This window comes from Microtus pennsylvanicus, chromosome 18, assembly GCF_037038515.1.
Source record: "Microtus pennsylvanicus isolate mMicPen1 chromosome 18, mMicPen1.hap1, whole genome shotgun sequence".
Taxonomy (NCBI): Eukaryota; Metazoa; Chordata; class Mammalia; order Rodentia; family Cricetidae; genus Microtus; species Microtus pennsylvanicus.
The window spans coordinates 29,199,687-29,216,745 of NC_134596.1; the positions used below are offsets into that span (position 1 = coordinate 29,199,687).

Consider the following 17,059-nt stretch of genomic DNA (forward strand, 5'->3'; position numbering starts at 1 on the left):
ACATCAGGAATGATGGCACACACCTATAGTCCCAGCGCTAGCCTTGAAGCCAGGGCTGAGAGAGACAATAAAAGAGTATTTTGAAGACCTTTAATTGGCACAGGTTGGGTCTGTGGTCAGGAGATCACCGTGAATGGTCTGGCTGAGTCAGACTCCAGCAGGCTGAGGCCAGAAGAGGAGAAAGAGAGTTGTGAAGCAGTGGGGGAAAGGCCGTTTCCACAGAGTGGGGTAGGAATCCAACCAGAGAGCAGAGGATTGCACTGGTCACTCCCACTTTCTGTCACTTAGAGCAGGCTGTTTCTAGGTGCAGGGATGTGGAAGGAACAGATAAATCCACTGAAGGAACAGATAAATCGCTCCCAAAAAGTAAGCACCCGGTTTAGGCAGCACTTAGCAGCTTGTTCTGGAAATGTTGAAGAACGTGACCATTTTTCTAGGCGTTAGGACTTGGCCCGTTTCCCCCTTCCGACCTTAGGAAATGAAGCCTGCAGGGATGGAAGAAGCTGGGTTATTCTCGAAGCCTTTGTTGAGACGCTAACATACGGTAGATACTGGTGGGGGTTCTGGGAAGACACAGAATGTGTACCCAGGAATCTTGGGCTCTTTGGACAGAGGGGGGTCGCCGATAGAGGTGACAGAGTTTGTCTAAGTGTTGGCCTAAAGACTGCAGGCCAGGTGGAGGTAGTGGGGCCCTTTCAGGATCTCTCTCAAGCTCCCCTTTCCTTGAGCCTCTTTGCCACCCTCTTTCTTTCTACAGGCTTCTCTGAAAACGGGAAGGGGCCAGAAGACAGTTGTGGGGAGTCCGGGGTTCTAGGCACCCTTTCTTTCTGCTTCAGGGCTGGCATTCGGCAGCGCTTCTCTGCAGGCCTCCCTGGCCCTAGGGTCAGGCTGAGGAGCCGCTCGTCCGGGGGAGGGACAGCAGCAGGTGACAGCAGCCTTGGGCTATAAATAGGGGCGCGCGTCAGCGTCGGGCAGGAGCCGGGGCTGGAGGCAGGGGCGGCGGTGCCATGGGGTCGCGGAGGGCCGTGGGCCGGGGCTGGGGCCTGGGTGGACGGGCAGGGGCGGGTGGTGATGGCGAGGACGACGGGCCGGTGTGGACGCCCGGCCCGACTAGTCGCAGCTATCTGCTCAGCGTGCGGCCGGAGACTAGGTGAGTCGCCTGGGCCCCGGGTCGCCGAGGGCCCCATCTGCCCCTTGGGTGGTGGCCGGGTGTGGCCAGGCTCTCAGAAGCGCCCCAAGCTCTGGAGGCCTGGGGCGAGGCCCGTGCCCTCGAGTTTTCTCAACTCGAAGGCACAGACAGAACCTGGGGACAGAACCAGGCCAGAAGGGACCCTCATGGTACTCTTTTTGACCCCTTGAGACCCCGTGTGCCTCAAATGTGTTGCCCAAAAGAGGAGAATTTGAGGAGATTTTTACAGGGGCCTAAAGGCTTTTTTGCCTCCCTCACCCCACACCGGGCTACTCCCAGGGCTGAATTCCACAGTTAGTGATAAGGAGACCCAGAGTGGCTGAAATTCCTCTGCTTCACAGCAGGGGAAGCTGCTGGTGGGTGGGTGTGGGGGAACCAGTGAAGGCTGTTTAGCTTAGAGTGAGAGCCAGACAGGGGTGGGATAACTCAAGTCCCTCGGCTGGGCCCAGGAGGGGCCTTCTAGCACTGTGCTGTATCTAGCTGAGAGGAAGGGGTGCCAGGAGGTGACGGTGGCTCTGTCTGAGAAACCAGGGAGGGATCTATGGCTTGAAACTTGGAAGGAGTCAATCGCTCTGCCCAGTCTCAAGACCCGTGGGGGATTGAGATGCCTCTGGAGGGGTGGAGCTGATTGAGCTCTTCTTTGGTCTTCTTAGAATTAAAGAAGTTTGAAGACTTTGTTTTAGGAACTATGTTATTCCTAGATACAAGGACACACAGACAATAGGCAAATTTCTGCAAAGACTCTCAAAGATGCAGACACTCAAAAAAAAAAAAAAAAGGGGGCATTGCCCCCACAGACAAACTTCCTGCCCTCGGTGGACAGCCCAGCTTCCCGCGACTCTTGAGTTCGTTTTCCAAAGGGAAATGGGGCAGTGGTGGTGCGTGGAATAGGTGTTACTCCTTACCACAGAGTTTGGTCTGTGTGTTCTGCAGAAGTTGCTTCTCTGAGCCACTGCTGTGGGCGTCTGCTCTCAAAAGCACACAAAAAAGAGGGGCACCAATGACATTCAGGAAAAGCCCTGGGTGCTTCCTCTTGGATGGGCTGAGTCCTATTGACCTTGGAGTTGGAAAAGTTCGACTGTAACCGGAACCTGTTTCTGCCTAAAACTCTGCAAACGGCGTCACGTGTTTGAGGCAGGGCTGAGGGCTGGTGTGAGTGACCCAGTCAGACTCAGACAGGCTTCTGGGCTGCTGGGGGGTTGTGGTGGGACACCCTTTCCCCAGTTATCGGCTCTGTGGAACATTGCAATGAAATATGGACATTTATTGTAGTCCTTAGTGAAGCCACCTCCCTAGTGAGTGCCCCACGTTTATCTCCCACGTTGAGGTGACTTATCTGGGCATTGCTGCTTTCTGTGTCTGGCTTTTGTCAATACCAGTGGAAGAAGGAGGAGAGGAAGCAGGCTTTTTCTTGGAGATGTAGCAGGCAAGGAAGGGAAGAAAGGATGGTTTGAAAGCCGGGCAGAGCGGCGTAGGTTCAGGATCTGGGCTCCTAGGAACAAGGTTGGAGGCTTGGGCATGGGGCTGTTTCCTGGCTGAGCTAGTGTTAGTTTTATAGTGTGCCAGGCGGAGGGCTGGAAGTAAGAAAGGCTTGTCTGGCTTGAGTCCTCGGACCTTAGTGGCGATGCTGTTAGCAGGGCTGTTCTTGTTGGGTATTTGAAGGCTCCGGATAGGAGCAGCGGGAGAGAGGGTTTTTCTAGCCTTGGACTTGGGACACTTTAGCCTGTACTTTTTCACCTCCTGCCAACTGGCTGCAGACGACCCTCCCGCCCCTACCCCCCATGGGTCCTGACAAGAGCAAGAGCAGCCAGGTTTTTTAGCTTCTGGAAGAGCTCATTGGGAAAAAAAAAAAAAAAAGATTGTGAAGGGGGCTGCACTGGGGTGGGCAGAGGGACAGTTCCCAGGGCTGTGGGAAGGTCTGACTTCTGTTGGAGGAATCTGTGCACTCTGCTGCCCCTCAGCCTGTGGGGGTGGAGGGAGCCCAAGAAACAAAGGGAAGAGGGGTCGCTTGAGGACTGCTAGCTGCATTCATCTCCAGCCCAGCTGAGCCCTGACCATGCCTGGGTCCTGGCTCAGAGGCAAGTTCTGCCCTCGCTCAGTTTGGATCCAGAATATTCCAGGTCCGCCTTTCGGTAGATCTGCAGCAGGGCTTTTGTTTGTTTGCTTGCTGTTTTTGTTTTGTTTCTTTGTTTTTTGAATATTTTTGAGACAAGAGTTTTTCTGTGTAGCACTGGCTATATTGGTACTCACTCTGTGGACCAGGCTGGCCTTGAATTTACAGAGATCCTGCCTGCCTCTGTCTCCTGAGTGCTGGGATTAAAGGTGTGTGCCAGGACCACCTGGCTCGCTGTGGGGCTCTTAAGGCATCCTTCCCAAGGGTGCTGAGGCTAGGTTTTCCCTGGGAGCTATGGACAACTGCCACGTGGCTGGGGCTCCAGAATCTATATGTGTCCCACACTTGTTGCCCCCTGGTCTTTAGAGGGTGTTCTTTTTGTTTGTTTGCTTTTTGAGAGATAAGAGTTTCTCCGTGTAACAGTCTTGGCTGTCCTGGAACTCATTCTGTAGACCAGGCTGGCCTCGAACTCACAGAGATCTGCCTGCCTCTGCTTCCAGAGTGCTGGGGTTAGTCTCAGGTCAGTTCAAGGTTATTTTGCCCCCCACTGAGGTCAGAAGAAGATAGTCCCAGTTGGCTGTCCTATCTGATAGCCAATCTCTGCTCATCCTCTAGGAAGGTGGGATACAGTTAGGCTGGAGAACTTTAAAGAACTGGAGTGGAGAGTAAACAGTGAGGACTGACTTTTGTGTGGTACCCAGAAGTTCTCAAGCCCCTGGCCTCTTGTTTCATGAAGGCCCTGATCCTGGTGGGCTCGTAGGAGCAGAAGGGCTCTGATATCGCTACAGATCATTTTGAAACAACCTCTGTCGCCCCTCCTGGGTAAGGCAGGTTGTCTAGGGTGTTAGGGAAACTAAGGCAATGGTCTAGAATTTTCAAGAGGCCTTTTATGTCCCGTAATAGATGACAAGCAGAGCCAGGGGAGGCCCCCAGCGTCCATGCGAGCCCTGGCTCTTCCAGGTCTGTTTGCCCCTTTATGAGGAGGACTGGCTTTCTGGGCCCGAATTTGTGTTTTGCAATGGGAGAATGACAAGAATTCTAAGGTTCTTCAGTTCCAACATTAGATGTTTCGCACCCTTTCTGCCCCCCACCCCAGAAGTTCCTCTGCTAGGATTAGCCAATCAGCTAGGCCCCAACAGATCTGCATTTTGAGGACCAGGTTCTTTTTGTCTGATTAACATGTAAGGTAAGGGGCTGGAGAGATGGCTCAGCAGTTAAAAGAACTTACCGTTTTTCAAAAAAAAAAAAAAAAACAAACCCACAGGATTTGGTTCCCACGATCCAAGCTGGGCCACCCACAACTGTCACCACAGCTCAAGGGATCTGATGCCATCTTCTGGCCTCCAATGGTATCCATACACATCTACACATCCTTCTCACCCCATACACATAATTAAAAATAATATAAATCAGGCTGGCGCAAATACTCAGCAGTTAAGAGCACGCACCACTCTTTCAGAGGATCTGGTCTCGGTTCCCAGAACCCACCCTGGGCGGCTCACCCCCACCTGTAACTCCAGCTCCAGGGGATTGATGCTGCTGTCCTCATAGGGCACTTGGCCTCTCTCATACATACACATGTGCAGATCGTTTTAAAATAATAAAAATAAAACCTTAAAAAAAATGTTCACAAGCAAACATGTAAGGTGAGGCGGAGAGACAATGGGGCCAGGAAACAAAACCTCACAAACAGCCCGAGAGGCCTGGGAAGGACACACTGTCTCGGCCCAGTTTCTTGCCCACGTGGAGGTGGAACCTGTCATTTTCCGTTGTAAATTAGAAAAGCTGGCCCAATGCCTCCTTCTAGGGAGGAGGTCCAGACTCAAGGGGAAACCTCTCAACCCCAAGGAGACAGACAAAGGCAGTTCGCGGTCGGGAAAGGATAGGGTTGCCAGTGCCCACACAGCCTCCAGAGGAGTTATAAGACTCCCAGCAAAGGCACCTGTGGTGTGTACCCTTTGCCCGACTCTTCAAAGCAGCTGCTTGGGGGGAGTGGGCAGGACCCTTCCTCCTGGAAATGCTTCCCTTTCCTCCTCCCCCACCTCCTTCTCCTCTCGTAACAACCGTGATGATCCATTCTATGCCTAGCACCACACTACCTGAAGAGCCACAGAAGCTACAAAAAGACCTGCTAAACGGCTGCGTGGGCGGGGCTGGCTGTGTGGGCGGGGCTTAGCCGACCAGAAGGAAGGAGAGAAGTGGTGGCCTTGCTTGGACCGCCTTGGCTGCTGTAGAACCTGAGTGTTGGAAGGGACTGTGAAGAAGTCGGAGAGAAACTGGGCAGTGGTGGCACACGCCTTTAATCCCAGCACTCGGGAGGCAGAGGCAGGCTGATCTCTGTGAGTTCCAGGACAGTCTGGTCTACAAGAGCTAGTTCGAGGAAAGGCTCCAAAGCTACAGAAAAACCCTGCCTCGAAAAACCAGAAAAAGTCCAGAGAGAACCTTAACTGTTGACACAGTTGAGTCTGGACACATAGGCGGTAGGTGTCCCGCGACATTTTCTACACAGCAGTGTGTGAAGTCAAGTATGATGGCGGATGCCTGTAATCCTAGCACTTGGGAGGCTGAGGCGGGAGGATCACTTTTGGCTACACAGGAAGTTTGAAGTTACATCAGACCTCATCCCCCTCCCCCAAATCAATCAAACAAGCAAACAGGGTAACAAAACCAAACCCAAACTCAAACAACAGTCTGTGAGAGGATCATGGGGTGAAGGGGGCGGGGAGTGTGGAATTGCCAGGATATAGATCAAGGCACAGCCAGGAGAGAGTGTTATAGAAAAGGAAAAGGAAGAGTTCGAGATGGCAGGTTTCGAGCTTTGGAGTTTGGAAGGATGCTGGTGGCATCCAAATAACCCAGGCGCCATGAAAGAGAAGGGCGGGTTATCAAGAGATGGAAATGAGCTTCCCTGAGTGCCATTGGGCAGCCTTGGGGAGCCATAAGGAAGGGTGAAGTGAAGGGATGTGTACAGGGGCGGGACGCCTCCCAAAGACTTGAGGTCAACACCTCAACACCAAAGGGCTGGTGCTTCACTGCATTGTGGGCCTCGCTCCCCACCGGAGAATGAGGCCCTCTTCTGTGCCTCTAAAGAGGACCTGATGCTGGACCGAGGGAGCTGGGTGTCTCTAGCTCCTGCCGAATTAACTGCTTTGTCTTCCTCCTCTCCGCTCTCCCAGCTGGTTTGCCTTGCTCTTTAACAGTACTTTAACATATTAATGGTGGGCGTTCTCCAAGCCACCTGTCTTCTCCAAGCCTGCGTGGGGATTTCCAGGAATGAGGCTGCTCTCAAGACCTGAAGCAGCAGCTACCCACAGGCTGGTAGGCTGTGGGCGGGGGAACAGGCGTAGGCCTCCCTCTGGGGAAAGAGACTTATGCCCAAAGTACACCTTTCTACCAAAGCACAATCCCCAGGGATCTCCATCCTGCCTAACCGATTTCCTGGACTCAGCTGCACTTAAAGAGCTCTTGGTTTCAGATACATTGGTGTCCAGTGATGAGGCCGCTTGCTGCTAACGGGAGTGGCCAACTAAGACAGCTGGTTCCTTTTAATAGCAAAGCCTCTGGGCTTCAGATGGTGGCTGATTAATACTTCGGGACTGTTGTTGATTGTTGCCTCCTCTCCTTGCTTTTGGGCCTAATGATTCCGTTTACTGTTTTTGCTTAGCTTATCAAGCAACCGGTTGTCTCACCCCAGCTCTGGAAGGTAAACCCACATTGCATTACATTCTCCGACTGCTTTTGAGAGGCCTTGAGAGGCCGCAGGGTGACTGCTTGTCCACTAACCAGGCTGCATGGGATGATGGGGAGGGTGTAAGAGGGTACTCACCCGGGCATGGGTCTCACAGGGACCAGAAGTGATGCTTGCATGGACCTGGACTCAGGAGCAAAGATGTGGGGAAAAGCTGCTGAGATGCTTGCATCAATAGCCTTTGGAACAGACACCGCCGGGGACATGCGAGCAGCCACCAGCCACAGGAGCCACACAATGCCTTATCCATCTTCCTGTAATAGTAGCCCTGTCTTTTACGATTTTTTTCCCCCTGTCATCCTGTAACTTCACCTGCTACCTTTTCTTCCTTTGAATTTTCCTTCCCATTGACTCGGCCCCACCCTCCAAGACTCAGAACTCTGGGAGATCAAAGAAGACCACCTTATTGTCCTGTGTATCCTCTGACTGGAGCCAGCTCAGCACCTGAGCAAGTCTGTGGTCAAGGCTTGCGGGCTGCCCTTTCATCTGCTAGGTTGGGGACGGCTCCCTAGCGCTGGCTGAACAGACTGTTTCCGTCAGAGTGGGACTGTTCCCTGGCCACTTCTTACCTCCTGGGCCCCATCCCAGACTGGAGGTCTGGGCAGAGTTAGCCACAGGGCTTTTTTTTTTTTTTTGTCGTTGTTATTATTTGTTTTTTATTTTTGTTTTTTCACACAGAGGAAGATTTTTGACTAGCCAACTGGTTTCTTTTCATCATGTCTTCAGGCCTGATTAGTTAATTCTTAGGGTATGCTTGGTTCTTTATGGGGATGAACACCAAGGAAACTTTGGTCTGGGAGGAAGTGAGGGGAGCCCAGGTGATACAGAGTGATGTGTGGAAGTGCCAAGAGAGAGGACCCAGGGGTGTTCAGAGGGAGGGCAATAGCACACCCAAGACAGGGTTAGGTTCTTTTGAACATCATGGAAACCTTGATTCTGGGATTCTCCAAGATTCTTAGGAGCCCATGATACCATTAAAAAACCAAGGAGCCGGGCGGTGGTGGCGCACGCCTTTAATCCCAGCACTCGGGAGGCAGAGGCAGGTGGATCTCTGTGAGTTCGAGACCAGCCTGGTCTACAGAGCTAGTTCCAGGACAGGCTCCAAAACCACAGAGAAACCCTGTCTCGAAAAACCAAAAAAAAAAAAAAAACCAAGGAAATCAGGCAGTGATTGTGCATGGCTTTAATCAGGAGGCAGAAACAGGCAGGTCTCTGAGTTCAAGGCCAGCCTGGTCTACAAGAGCTAGTTCCAGGACAGGCTACAAAGCTACAGAGAAACCCTGTCTCAAAAAACAAAATCAAAAACAAACAAAAAATAAATAAAAAATCATGGAATTGGACGAACTTGGAAGTGGTTGGAAAGACCATTACCAGATGTGTGTGTGTTTCCTGGTTTCTTGGGTGCCTGGATAGGATCACCAGGAGTCTAGCCCACCAGAGTGGAGGACAGGGACAGAAAGCTATGGCAAGCAGAAGCTGTATGATGGTCACCAGAACACAAAAGTGTTGAGTGACTTTCCCTGTCCCAGCCTGGTCTATATAAAAAGTTCCAGGTCAGTCAGAGCTATACACTGAGACACTGTCTCAACAAACAAACCAAAATTCCCAGAGAATAGGACAGAGTAGAAAGATGCCTCAGCAGGCCAGGGTACTTCCTTGTTGCTCAAGGCTGGTGACCTGTGTTCAATCTCTAGAACCCACACAAAAGTGGAAGGGAAAAGAAGTGCAGGCTGTGCTCTGAACACTATGTGTCTGCAGTGGCGCATTTGGGCCTGGATTGCATGTGCACATATGTACACGCAAGTGCACACACAAATGCACAAATATGCGTGCACACACAAACATGCAAACGCACGTGCATGCGCACACACATGCACACACAAACACACACATATGCACACACACACACACAGAGTTTCTCTCTCATTCCCCCATTCTTTCACATACTCTGTCTGTCTGTCTGTCTGTCTGTCTCTCTCACAAAGGAAATACATAAATTTAATAAGATAGAACCTCAAGTCTGCTTCAAACAACAAGCAAAAGCCAAAAACAAGTTATGTAATGCAACGAGGATTAACAGCAGTTGGGGCTATATTTGGCATAGGACTTTCTAGAAAGTCCAAGTCAGAAGTTGCTATTATATGATAGGAACAAGAAACATTTTCAGATAGGGTGCAGTGGTGCATGTCTCTAATCCCAACACTCGGGAGACAGAGGCAGGGGGATCTCTGTGAGTTTGAGGCCAGCCTGGTTTACATATTGAGTTCCAGGACAGCCAGGACCACATTAAAAAAAATCCTGTCTTAAAAAGGAAGAAGAAGGAGAAGAAGAGAAAGAGGAGGAGGAAAAAGAAAAGGAAAGAAAAAGAAATATTTGAGACATTTTCAGGGTCATCAATCACAGCTACTTGGAAGGCTGAAACAGGTCGATCACAAGTTCTAGACTACATAGCAACACGCTGTCTGGAAAAAGAAATCTTTCTAGACATTATATTCTAAGTGTCCAGGGAGTTGAAGCCTAGGCCCCAGAAGGGTCTCTATCTCTGAATGACTTAAAGGAGAAGGAATGGTGCTAATTCTATTCGACAATCGATTACTCAGTGAGAGGATGCTACCAGATGCTGCTGGATGCTACTGAATGCACCTTGCAGGCCTGGTTCAGTGTTCAGGTGGATGAGAGGGAGATCCCCATCCTGGGTGGACATTAGAGGGAAGGCTCCTGCTAGCTCTCCAATGCCTGAGTGTTTGCATTCCTAGACACCTTCAATCTACAAGTCTTAACGTGATTAAAAACACTTCTGAGGATTCAAACTTTCTCGTAGAATTTAAGTGCAGAGTAATGTTTACAGAAAAGATACGTTGACCATGGAGCCTTCTCCCAGCAGAGTATGTAGGGTTACCCCCTCTGCATCCCACACATTCCCCTTTATACCTATTAAACACTCACGGGCAGGTGAATATGGCTTTTGGGGTCCACACCTTCCTCTGAGGTCCAGAGAAAGGCAACTTGGAATGATCTGCCTTTCCCTATGGTTCCTTCTGCTTCGGTTGAATTTCTCCTTCACGGTCCCCCCACTGCTGCTCACGAAGGGTGTGTTCCCAGAGAGGGGAGGAGGGCTGGGCACAGCTTGTGTACCACACAACCTGGCTATGTGGTTGAGCTGCACGCCTGGGAATGCACTGTCTTTGCTGGCCCACGAAAGGGTTTGGCACCGAGGTTTGCTTCCTGCGCCCAGGAGGGAGTGGACTGTGAGCCCTGAGGATTGTTGGTGAGTTTGGGGTAGACGTTATAAGACCGCAGATGCAGCTAAGTTCTGCAAGAGGGACTCTGTCACAGGGGAACCAAGAGTTCTGGCTTGTCCAGGAGTCAGTCTGTGGCTTGGCAGTCCTATACAGCTGCCAGCCTTGGTGTCCATAGGAGGAGCAGAGGAGCCATGGCTAGCTTCCTAGTGCCACCCCATAGCTCTGTGTGGCACCAAAATTCATCTGATAACCCATAAAGTCGAGTCCCCTTAAGGGCCAAGGCCGCTGGCATTGCCAGCTCATTCTTCATCTACCATGGCCTGTGTTCACAAATGCTGGTGCTTTTCTTCTGAACCCGAGCTCTGGGATATACATAGTTCCAGGCCTTCAGGATCTCTGAATCCTTGAGGGCTGGCTGGCTTTTCCCTCTTTGGCATGGCTGTGCTGTGCTAGACTTGACATATCTTCATGTGTATCTCTCCCACATACCAATCCCTGAAGAGGAAAATGGAGGGTGAAGCCAGCTCCCTCCCATCCCCCAGTAAGGATTTGATGGGGATATGGAGGATGGCAGTCTGCTGTGCTCAGGAGCCTGGTCTATTGTCAGCCTCTTGCCTATTGTAATGGCCCTGGGTCGAGATCGCATTCAATCTCTTAGTACCCGCCCCCAACCTGGCCAGGAAGCCCAGGTGCTCTTGAATAAAGAAAGACTTGCTCAGGTATGCCCAGGAAGGATCTTTGGCCGCAGGATGTCTGCCAAACGTGGTAAGGCTTACACTTGGGCAAGGCAAGGCCGGAAGATATTCTCTAGGGAGGGCTTCTCTAATTGGTTTTTGCTTTTTCTAGGAGCACTTTCTGCTCCATCATTGCCCAGCTCACAGAAGAGACCCAGCCGCTATTTGAGACCACACTCAAGTCCCGGGCTGTGTCCGAAGACAGTGACGTCAGGTTCACCTGCATTGTCACAGGTAATGAAGCTATTGATACGGCCCCTGCCAGGGTTTCTGCATAGAGCAGGGTCCCGGGAGGAAGAAATGGGTATGGAGGGGGGTGGTAGGTTGTAAGTACCAAACTGAGGGCACTGACTTTAGTTCCCCCCTCCCCTGGTTAAACCGTGTGTGGGCTGGTCCCTGTCTTTTCTTCTGGAACCGTGTGTGTGTGTGTGTGTGTGTGTGTGTGTGTGTGTGTGTGTAGAATGTGACTCAGTTGGTCAGGTGGTTGAGTGCTCGCTAGCGTAAACAAAGCCCTGGGTTTTACCCTTGGCACCACTTGGGAGGACAAGAAGGTCAGAAGTTTAAGGTCATTCTCAACTACATAATTAGTCTGAGGCCAGGGTAGGCTACATGGGACCCTGTCACCAAAGACAGTAAACAAAGGCAACAAACCCCCAACCGTGCTCAGTCAAGTTTCTTTTTCAAGCATATTCACAGTTGATGATTGATCAAGCCATTCATCGAACAGCCCACTTAATAGTTGAGCCATTTGTGACTTGGGGTATCTAGCCTGAGAGACAGTAAATCATAGTTACTGCAGCCATAGACTCTGGAAGCAAACTGCCTGGCTTGGAATCCTGACTCAGCCTTCCCAGGATATGGTGATGGGCAGGCTGCTATTAAGGGCACAGCATTGTGAGCCTGAGGGAGTTAATATCTGCTTAGCCACTAGACTAGCACCCGGCTCACCGCGAGTACATACAAGTGATGGGAAGGAATCAAGACTTCACTTTCCGCTGAGTCCCCTGTTGGGTTTTAAGTAAGATGCCCAGTAGTGAGCCTTGGAAGCCAGGGTTAGGAGTGCTGGGACCCTGGCTCCAGGCATTGTTCCTTTCCCATGCCTCCGGGTACAGCTTCCCTCTGCACCATCCTGACCTGCCTCAAGGCCTACAGGGTATTTACCGGCAGCTGTGCTCACCATTCCTAAGGGCCCAGACTCACACACCTCCAAGACAGCTCCCCCACCTCCTTTCTCTTGTTTTTCTTCAGTTAGTCAAGGGTTTGGGTGGTTTATAGCTGTCACATTTCCTGATCTTGGGGGTGGATTTGTTTAGCCCAGCCAGCTAAACAGCTTCTTTGGGATTGATTTTTCCATGGATAGCTGTCCCATTGACCAGGGCTGTCCAACACGTCTGCTAGAGACACCCACTGTCCCTCCCCTGTAGCCTTTATCTTTGTATGACGTGGTGTGTTGCAACTGAATTCTTCCAAACCCTGTGAAGTAAGCGCTATTGTTAGCCCAGCTTTGCCAAGGACGAAGTTAGAAGAGGCTAGGTGAGCCACCCAAGTCATGAGGAGCTAGCTAGCTGCTTTGCCTTGTGCACTGCCCTTGACCAAGTCTCTGCGGCACTGCCCGTGCCCGCGGCTCTGCGGCTCTGCAGCACTCTGTGCTACTGCAACTGCAATGGTTCCCTAGAAACTAACCTCCCACTGGGCTGTGGTGGTGCACGCCTTTAATCCCAGCATCTAGGAGGCGGAGGCAGGTGGATCTCTGTGAGTTCAAAGCCAGCCTGGTCTATAAAGTGAGTTCTAGGAGATAGTCAGAGTTGTTACACAGAGAAATCCTGTCTCAAAAAACAAACAAACAAAAAACAAAACAAAAAAAAAAGAAAAAAGAAAAATAACCTCATTCCGCACGTTCTTATATGCCACTTTCTGTAGAATGTCTTTAATTCTATTTGGAGAAAATCGGGAACTGGGATGTAGTTCAGTTGGTAGAGCACATGCCCGCATGCAGAGCCTGTGCAGTTGTCTGGCAGCTCTGTGTAAATCAATGGTGGGCTTTCCTGTGATCCCAGCACTCTGCAGGGGAGGCCGGAGGATCGTGGGTTCAAGGTCATCTTCTGTTACACAGCCAGTCATAAGCCATCTTGGCATGAATGACACCTGTCTCAAAGAAAATTAAATTTTATTGTATCAAATCAATACATGTACATATTTTAAGGTTTCAAATTATACTAAAAGATATTTATCAAAATATAGTCATTTATCCCTTCCACCAATCTGTCTTTCCAGAACCTGGGATTGTAGGTATGAGCTACCGTGTTTGTTTGTTGCTGCTGATGCTTTTTTTTTTTTTTTTTTTGGTTTTTCGAGACAGGGTTTCTCTGTGGTTTTGGAGCCTGTCCTGGAACTAGCTCTTGTAGACCAGGGTGGTCTCGAACTCACAGAGATCCGCCTGCCTCTGCCTCCCGAGTGCTGGGATTAAAGGCGTGCGCCACCATCGCCCGGCTTGCTGATGCTTTTTAAGACAGGATCGCACTAAGCATCTCTAGCTGGCCCAGAATCTCTATATAGACCAGATGGTCTTGAGCTCACAGAGATGCGCCCCTCTCTGCCTCCCGAGCACTGGGATTAAAGGCGGGCGCCGCCACACTCAGCAGGTTCTTGTTTATTTGGCTTTGTTTTAGGACAGGGTCTTAACTGTGGTCTAGGCTGGCCTCAAACTGGATTCTTTTTGCCCCAGCCTCCTGAGTGCTGGGACTACAGGTGTGCGTGTACAAGGCTCAAAATTCTGGTTTTAAAGCCCCTTTAACCTTCCTTTCCTTTAGTCCTCCATTTCTACTGCTTCTAAACTCAGGGTTTGGCTCTCTTGAATGTGCTTGCCTATCTGCTTCCTGTTTACAAAATTTTCTCTTCTTGCCTGTTCTCCCCATGTATGTGTTCGTATGTGTGTGCGTGCGTGTGCGCGCACATGTGTGTGTGTGTGTGTGTGCATGAGTGCATGTCCGTGTGGGTCCCTACTCCTTCGAATGTTTATTCTGCTACCTAGAAGACCCTGCTGCTTTGCCTGGCCAATTCCTCAGCAAGAGCAGGCACCCAGGGTGTCATGGCTGCTCAGAATCAATGTGGGCTTCCCAGACACCAGTTTGGTGTGCAGAATCATGGGACATTTTCCTCATGAGAGTATGTCTTTTCCTCAAGCCCAATCCAAAGGAGCAATTAAAAAGTATTATTAGTGTGTGTGTGTGTGTGTGTGTGTGTGTGTGTGTGAGAGAGAGAGAGAGAGAGAGAGAGAGAGAGAGAGAGAAAGAGAGAGAGAGAGAGAACGTGTTTGAGCACACATACCAAAACACACACGTGGAGGTCGGCCTGCAGGAGTTAGTTCTCTCCTTCCATTCTGGAATCCAGGTGCTGAGCTCAAGTCGTCAGGCTCACATAGCAAGTGTTTTAAAAAACACTGAGCCCAAAGGAATAATTTAAAAAAACATACAAGTTATTTTAATGTGTGTTTGTCAGACGTGGTAGGAAGAACCTTTATCAATTGTCTCATTGAGCTCACAGAGATCTGCCTGTCTCTGTCTTCTGAGAGCTGAGATTAGACACCGTACTCAGCAGGTTTAGGTTTGGTTTAGGCTTTGTTTTAGGACAGGGTCTTAACATGTAGCCTAGGTTGACCTTAAACTGGAGTTCTTGCCCCATCTTCCTGAGTGCTGGGATTACAATTGAGCACGTACCTATAACCTGTGTCCTCAGACACATTGTTTTTTTTAATCCCTGCATCTCATGTTGACCAGCCCAGGCCAGGATCTTTTACTGAGGAGGACCTACCAAGTGAGCTGGTACAGATTTCGGGGCTCTGGGAAACTATAATATCCATATTTTCACTTGCTGTTGTGCCTCCCCCTTTTTATTCCCACAGACTTTCCAAATCTCAGCGCATTCAACTCTCTGTAGCAGATTAGAAAGTGGTCACCATGGTATCACCGTGTACTAGAAACGAACAAGGAGAAGATGTGGTTGTAGGAAGTGGGGAGGGGAGAAAAGGAAAGAGCACTAGAACTCGGGAGACAGGATCAGACACTAGGTCTCCTCAGTTAGGAGGTGTTCCTGGCTGATCAGTGGCTGAGACTGGCCTCTGTGTGAGGCTGCTGCTGTCCCTGGCTTCTCTTAATGGATGCAGGGGGACCGCATCAGTTTCTCTTCCTGCCAGAAGCATCCCTGATGGGTCAGGACCTGGCTCCAGCACCTCACCAGGCACTGGTGATGCTTTCCTCTGTTCGGACCTTTGTCCTGTTGAGGAAGAATCACCTGTACCAGGGGAGCAGGGAGCAGGTACCAGGCTTTTCCAGGAGGCAGACCTGGAGAAGGAACTTGGGACCTCCAGGGTTTGTTTTGTTCACAGTGGGAGAATAGGAGACAGTGGACGTAAGGCTGGGCAGTCTGATTCCTGGGTCCTGCAGGCCCCTTGAGGCTGGAATGCTACAATCTCAGACAGCGCATTTCAACCCAGTGTGCTGGCGTCCCTCTGCTCTCTTCAGTTCTGGGGCACACTCTATATTGGGTGTGTATGTACTCATATGTGTATGGCCACATGTTGAAATGGAAGAAGGAAGCTTCAGAGGTAGGTTAGGCAGGTGAATCAAGGGAACTAACCTGTAGTAAGAACCACATTTTTTTCTTTTTAAAACATAGTTTATTTGTATTTTATGTGCATTGGTGTTTTGCCTGCATATACATCTGTGTGAGGGTGTCAGAAGTCCTTGAACTGGAGAGACAGATAGGAGTGAGCTGCCATGTGGGCTCTGGAAATTGAACTGGGATCTTCTGGAAGAGTAGACAATGCTCCCAACTGCTGAACCATTTCTCCAGCCTCCAAGAACCACATTTCTTAAAGAAGAAAAAAGTCAAGTGGTGATGGCCCAGTGGGACACTGAGGCAGGTAGATCTCTGAGTTCAAGGTCAGCCTGGTCTACAAAAATGAGTTCCAGGACAGCCAGGGCTACCTAGAGAAACCCTGTCCCAAAAAACAAAAAATGTTTTTTGGAGGTGAAGTAAGTCTAATATGATAACTTTTTAGGAGCAAAATTTTATACATTAACCCCAGAACTCTTTGGAAAGAATGCTAGACCCTGGGCAGAGCTCCCTTAGGCCCCGTGGAGCTTGGTTTCCTCTTGTATGACGCAGGGTTACAGCTATCTCTTTTATAGCAGAGAGGGATGTGAATTCAGACCTCTGCTTACTCACTAGGTGACTTTTGCAGAAGTCTTAATTTCATGAACCTTGGTTTCCTTTTCCTTTTTTTCTTTTTAATTTTTTTTTTCAAGACAGGGTTTCTCTGTGTAGGCTTAGCTGTCCTGGAACTAGGTCTGTAGACCAGGCTGACCTCGAACTCACAGAGATCTCCCTGCTTCTGCCTCCAAGTGTTGAGATTAAAGGTGTGTGCCACCAGCACCAGGCTCATTTTCCAAAAAAACCAAACCAAACCAAACCAAAACAAAACAAAAAAACTACTTAAAAATGTGTGTGTGCGCGCCAGAGTTTATGTGTATATCATGTGTGCACCAGTGCCCAAGTGGCCTGAGAAGGACGTCAGATCTGGAACTGGAGTTGCAGATAGTTGCGAGGTTCTGGTCACTGACCCTCAGTCCTCTGCAAGAGTGGCAAGTCAACTTGCAGACCCTCATTGCCTTTTTCTTCCAGTGAGGATTAGTGATTGCATTCTCCTTAGGTCCAGCATAAGGGTTAGATGAGACAGACATGGGGAGTATTTCATTCAGCTCAGCTTCTGGCACACAGGAAATCTTCAATAAGTGTGAGCAGTTTTGCTCAGGGGAACCAAGTGAATTCTATGTCTGAGTTCTCTTAAATCTCTCAACTCCCACTTCTTCAGATCTGAGTTTCTCCAAACTGGGAGTGGTTGGGATGAGGCTGTGGGTGTCCAAGTTGGGTTCTTAGGCAACCAGCTAGCTGTGAAATGGATCACAGGTTAAGAAGGGCCAATGTGAGGACACTGGCTCAGGTTTTGTTTTGAACTCTCCCGGCCAGAGCTCT

The 17,059-nt window shown here is 50.0% G+C and overlaps 1 protein-coding gene across 2 annotated transcripts in view; it reads left to right on the forward strand.

The window, feature by feature from the left end:
• The first annotated feature begins 985 nt into the window (after positions 1-985).
• The window catches only part of Alpk3 (alpha kinase 3), a 42,351-nt gene continuing 26,277 nt past the window's right edge, over positions 986-17,059 (forward strand). The window contains exons 1-3 of one of the 2 annotated variants that reach the window (XM_075952520.1): positions 986-1,150; positions 6,967-7,005; positions 11,139-11,260. In XM_075952520.1, the coding sequence (XP_075808635.1) occupies positions 1,008-1,150; positions 6,967-7,005; positions 11,139-11,260 (304 nt within the window). In that variant the 5' untranslated portion in view covers positions 986-1,007. The remainder of the gene's footprint in view (positions 1,151-6,966; positions 7,006-11,138; positions 11,261-17,059) is intronic. The other variant, XM_075952521.1, reaches the window with a different exon arrangement.